Genomic DNA, 6000 nt, shown 5'->3' with positions numbered 1-6000 from the left:
CTAACTCACCGCCAACAACAATTCCAACAAAGAGTTGACGCTTGACCCTACGCGCGTGACAAGGTCGAAGAAGTTTTCCTTTTTCTCGGCGAAGTCTAGGGCAATGGCTCCGGGCGTCAGCATGGGCAACTTCCAGTAGTGTAGTTGTCGCGCGACAGGGGCCCCTGCGTAGTCACAGCATGGCCCGAAAAACACGTGAGCCTGCACGAGAGAATGGTCATTGTTGAAAATTAACCTAAATATTGGAGAACAAGGGAAGTAATGTAAACCATTGATGAATCAAAAGTTCAAATTAGATAGAGTATTACATGTTGGAGACAGATAACATTGAAAGAACAGAATATATAAATAAACCAAAAAAATGATTGAAAAAAATCTTCCCGCGATTGGAAATCCGTAAAGCGGAAGACAATGGGTTACCTCCGTTTTGCACCTGTGGGTATGCTAGGCAAGTCATGCAAAATGCATTCTATTACGTTGTTGACTTGATACATAATGTCAATGACAATGACAATGACAAATTCTTTATTTACGAGGGTAGTGGCATAAGCAAACAGGTGCTTTTTTACATCCAGCCCTCGCCCATGGGAGGGTTTAATCTAATGATAATACGTTTTAAAAATGTTGGAATATCAATTAAAGAAGTAATAAAAACAAACGATGAACAAGCAAACGATTAACAGACTAAAAAAAATATATATATATACATACAAGCGAACATGACATATTATTGTCAAAGGTACAATGACAACTGTATCAATCAAGCAAAAACGTGTGCAACTTCGAGGGAAGAAAATTTCCGTGAACTGAGGAATCAATGGAACAACTACGCTGCAAATAATAACAATGTAGCATCGTTACATAAGTCATGTTATGAAATTAATTAGGTACATGTATCGACTGAAACGTGTAAAAGGTAAAAATAAGGCATCAACAATGTAAACATGTCCAGGCTAAGTGAAAACGAAATGTGCCATGAATAAGGAATGAGAAATATCTGTCTTCAAAAGTCTTGGCATTGACTGAATGTCTGAGACCGCTTGGAAGCGATTTCCAAAGATTCGGAGAGTATGAGTAGAGTGTGCAGACCCAGAGACGGAAGCCATGTCCCACCCCCGTGTCATCACAATGGCACGTAAAAGACCTTGGTCATTCTGCCATAAGAGCAGGTGGCTGAATACACCTAAACACGCAGACACTTGGGTAGCGCGACTCCGTTGCTGCTAGCTTTCCACTGGGAGGAAGCGACCCGAATTTCCCAGCGATGGGACAATAAAGTAATGAAAATGAAATGAAATGAAATGAAAATGAAATGAAAATGAAATGAAAATGAAGTTATTACAGTTTTATTATAGTTATTGGCTCTCTGGCTCTCAATGCCACCCTCTCTATCTCTGTCTGTCGCTCTGTCTGACTCTCCCTCCAGTCTCTTTCTGTCTCTCCCCCCTCCCTCTCCCCTGTTTCGCGCCTTCTTTCTCTCTTTCTCTCTTTCTCTCTCTTTCTCCCCCTCCGTTCCCCTTTCTCCGTACCTCTCCCCCTCTCTCTCGCCCTCTCTCTCTCTCTCCCTCCCTCCCCTCTCTCCCTCTTCCCTCCCGCCACACCCTCTCACTGTCTGTCTCTGTCTCTGTCTCTCTCTCTCTCCTTTCCCCCTCTCTCTCTCTCTCTCCTTTCTCTATCTATCTCTCTCCTTTCTCTCTCTCTCTCTTCTTTCTCTCTCTCTCTCTCTCTCTCTCTCTCTCTCTCTGTCACGATCGGGTGACAGAGACCAAGAAAGCGTCACTCAGTGGAGTGCCTGTTCTGGGTCAATGTATGATAGAAAGCGCCTGTGCGTGATATTGGACACAGCAGAGTTTTTGCTGACAGTGCTCCCGAGCACGGATGTTTTGAAACGCACGAGCTTCACAGTGCAGGTTTCTGCTGTCATAGGGCTGACGGTTTTTTTTTCGCTGACAGCGCGCACGGGATTTTCAGGGATTGAGTTTCTCGTGTCTTTTTCCTGCTTGGGGAGGCAAAACTGTGTATAGCTAGACTGGTTTGGTGACAAGGTCAGTCACGTGTATTTGGCTAGGTGGTCTGTCAGAGACTCAAGGACGACACACTTGACACCCAGCGGCAGAAGGGGAAGGACCTAACACACAGTTACTAGAGTATGATGGTTTTTCACCGAGTATCATATTCGGCACTCTAGGGGAACTTCCACAAGTTATTCCTTTCCTCTGCCACGTATTTTGCTGAGGACAAGTCGTCACATTTCCTTCGTCGGCGATGGCTTTCGCATAAGGATTCGACAAGGGGTTCTGGACGTTTTGGGTCACTGTTGACGAACAGAGACTGTTCCAGGGAGGAGGCGGACTTTGCTTCCATTGAGAGTTACAATCATAGGCTTTTGAGGTAATAAATCATTATTTAACGCTGTTGATGAGTCTGTGTTGTGGAATGAAATACTCTCTGTTGTTCTTTCCAGGTTAGCGCATAATTTACTCTCTGTGACGCTAAAATACTAATCTGTATATGGTTTTTGCAGATAGGGAGAGAAGGACGGAAAATGGCTGTTTTGTTGTTGTAAAAAGTCAGTTTTGTGCAGGCCCACGTGCTCGATGAGATATTTAAAGATGACATGTTTTAAGGTGGTGGGTGAGGGGTAGCTGACATGTTTAGTGCACCGATGCTTTCTGTTTGCAGCCTTCCTTCGTTCGTTCGTTTCGTTCGTTCGTTACGTTCCCGTAACATCGGCACGGCTGACTCTGGCGGGAACTGTTGAGGCTACGCTAACCAGGAGACCGGCTAACCAGGAGACCGGCTAACCAGCGGACCGGCTAACCAGCGAACCGGCTAACCAGCGGACCGGCTAACCAGCGAACCGACTAACCAGCATACCGGCTAAGCAGCAGCAGCAGAGATAAAGCTAAGTGCACCATGTCGTACGCACCCCGTTGACCACCGTTGTCTTTTCGTATCTATGATTTCATTGGAGTAGTGACAACGTGGGGTGTGTGACACCTGCACGAACTAGAGCTTTTCGAACAGAACATTCTCATTTCGACTGTATTTACACGGGTTCAGCGTGTTACTATAATTTTCTACATAGTACTGGCATTTTGTCAGTGAACACTGGTTTTTTACGTGTTGAGAACGTAAAAGGAACATATTTTGAGTGAAGGCTCGAGGGAGGTGGAGAGTTTATACATAAACAGGCGTCTGAAACTTATACTTTTGTTGACTCTATTTAATTGTATGCCTGCGAGAGTGGATCGTGGTGTGGTTAGTTAATTAGTAGTAATTAACCGGTTCATAATCACCTTGAGTGATATATTGAAACGTGACACGTGGGGGCCAAGCCGGGATTTACTCAGTTAATTTCCAACTGATAAAGACCCACCAATTAAGGAGAACTAAGAGCAGATAATCTCGTCAGTGCTCGACTTATTTTCTGCTTGGTGCTACCCTTTTTTGTATAGTTTTGATCATATACCACACCTTAAGCGATTCACATCTTGCAGGAAATGTAAATTGTAATTTGTGAGTTATTGTATGCGCTAACTGTGATTATCTCCCTTTCCTTTGTTTGTGAATCTTTGTTGTTGTACGTTCAGAGTTTTCCGTTGCAGAGAGCTTAGCGGGGTTAGCGGATTTGTTATTCGTTTTACTCAGTTTTCTCTACATTGTTGTTTCGCATTCCGTAACAGGTTACATTTTCTACCGTCTTGTTTTACTTGGATTTTTCTCCATATTTTGACTTTGTTGGAATTTTGGGGGGGAAGGGTCCGAGGACTTCTGTCCTAACCAAGGCTGTGGGAAACACTCTGTTTCACCGCAAAAAGCAGCCGATAAAGTAGGCCACGGCTGTGGGAAACACTTTGTTTCACCGCAGAAAGCAGCCATAAAGTAGGCTACGCGATTTGTTCTACACCGTTTGGATTTTTCTTCTGCATTTTCCGGTTGCTGGATTTTTGTATCCACCGCTTTCGTCACCGCGTATTCTAGCTATAGCTGCGTTAGACTTACTTTTGTGATAAAGCTTTGCTAAAACTAACCATGGCTACAGGGGGATCTCCGACGAGGAGAATAACTTTCGAGACTCCTGGCAGTGAGGAACAGACAGAGCGTGACGCACGCGTTAGAGCGCGTAGTTTGCTTAAACGCAAGGAGCTGGAACGTAGGGAAGACATAGAGCGACAGACGAGAAAAGAAGAGCTTGACAGACAAGAACGACAGGCCGAACGTGACAGACAGGACAAGAAAGAGAAAGACGAACGAGACAGACAGGAAAAGAAGGACGAACTGGACAGACAAGAAAGAGAACGTGACAGACAAGAAAGAGAACGACAGGCCGAACGACAGGCCGAACGTGACCGACAGGATAAGAAAGACGAGCTTGAGAGACAGGAACGACAGGCCGAACTTGACAGACAGGAAAAGAAAGACGAACGTGACAGACTAGACCGGAAGGAACAGGCGGATCGCGATCACCAGCTAGAGCTAGCTAGGCTACAGGCCGAGAAGGGTACGCTCACTCAGGCTAGCGCGCCGACGTTTGTTGCCGACCGTACGAGACTGCCGACGTTCGACGATGACAAGGACGAGCTCGACGACTTTTTACGCCGGTTTGAGCGCATTGCATCTGACCAGAAGTGGGAAGAGGCCACGTGGGCTAGCCGCCTTAGCACCTGCTTAAAGGGACGCGCATTGCAGCTCTACAACGCTTTGGAGGACGACGAGGCGAGAGACTATCAGGCACTTAAGAAGGCGTTACTCCAGCGCTTTAACCTGACTGCTGAAGCCTACAGACGACGTCTGCGTAACAGCAAGAGACTGAGCGGCGAGCTGAGTCATCAGTTTGTGGCACGTCTTAACCTCTACCTGCGGCGCTGGGTGGAGATGGCCGAAAAGGACTGGACCGTCAACGACCTTGCCGACCTCATAGTCATGGAACAACTGATGTCCAGCCTGCGACCTGAGGTGGTGACCTTCGTGCAGGAGCACCAGCCCAAGACTACTCAGGAGGCAGCCGACTGGATCAGAGTGCACGAGGACGCCCAGGCGATCTCCGGCAAATCTTCAGGCTCACGGCCAGGAAAAACGGGAAATTCGGGTTCTTCAGGACCCAAGGACGGGAAGGACGATCAGGGACACAAGGGATCGAGTTCCAGAACTGACATCCAGTGTTACTACTGCAACAAGCGGGGCCACGTGAAGAAGGACTGCCACAAGAGACAGGCTGACCAGAAGGGCGTTCACTTCGTTGGCAGTGAGGAGTTCAGGGACGTCACGAGCTCATGCACCATCCCACAACTCTGCGTTCCGTGCTCCAGGAAACATTTCCAGCCCCACTGCAACGTCTACGTTAACGGAGTGAAGGGCGAAGGTCTGCGGGACACAGGGGCAGACATGATAGTGGTTCGGGCGAGTCTAGTTCCAGCTATGGCCTACACAGGAGACAGCATCAGGGTGAGAATGGCCGAGGCATCTCACGCTTACGACTTGAACACGGCAGTGATCAAGGTCGTAACCCCGTTGTTCACGGGGACCATTGTGGCCGTCGTCATGGACGATCCTCCATGCGACCTGCTCATTGGAAACCGGGTTCAGTTTGTGGACGGCGTCACCAGGGAGGTTCCCGTTTATCGGTCTCCCGACGTCATTTCAGTGCTCACGCGGGCACAGGCGGAGCGAGAGGACAAACCTCTCAAACCCCTACCTGCTGCACGAGCTGCCCTGGGGAACGTGACCCCCGCGCTTCTCGCGAAGGCTCAGGATTCTGACCCGACCTTAGCTACTCCTCGGGAGCACGCGAAGTCGGGGAAGGTGAAGCTGAGCGGGAAGCATGGGAGGTCAAAGTTCCTCAGGGACAAGAAGTTGCTCTACCGTGAGTTCAGCAACCAAGAAGGTACATTCAAACAGGTTGTCGTGCCTCGCGAGTTTCGCGAGGGTGTCATGGCAACGGCACACGACTCGATTCTGGGAGGTCATCTTGGTACCAAGAAGACCACGGATCGTGTC

General features: G+C 48.1%; 1 protein-coding gene across 1 annotated transcript in view; it reads right to left on the bottom strand.

Moving 5' to 3' along the window:
- The window catches only part of LOC138963643 (atrial natriuretic peptide receptor 3-like), a 68796-nt gene continuing 62796 nt past the window's right edge, over window positions 1-6000 (bottom strand). The window contains exon 2 of the mRNA XM_070335489.1: window positions 1-201. Coding sequence (XP_070191590.1) covers window positions 1-201 — 201 coding nt within the window. The remainder of the gene's footprint in view (window positions 202-6000) is intronic.

This window comes from Littorina saxatilis, linkage group LG4, assembly GCF_037325665.1.
Source record: "Littorina saxatilis isolate snail1 linkage group LG4, US_GU_Lsax_2.0, whole genome shotgun sequence".
NCBI lineage: Eukaryota > Metazoa > Mollusca > Gastropoda > Littorinimorpha > Littorinidae > Littorina > Littorina saxatilis.
This window is presented reverse-complemented; position numbering and strand designations above follow the sequence as displayed.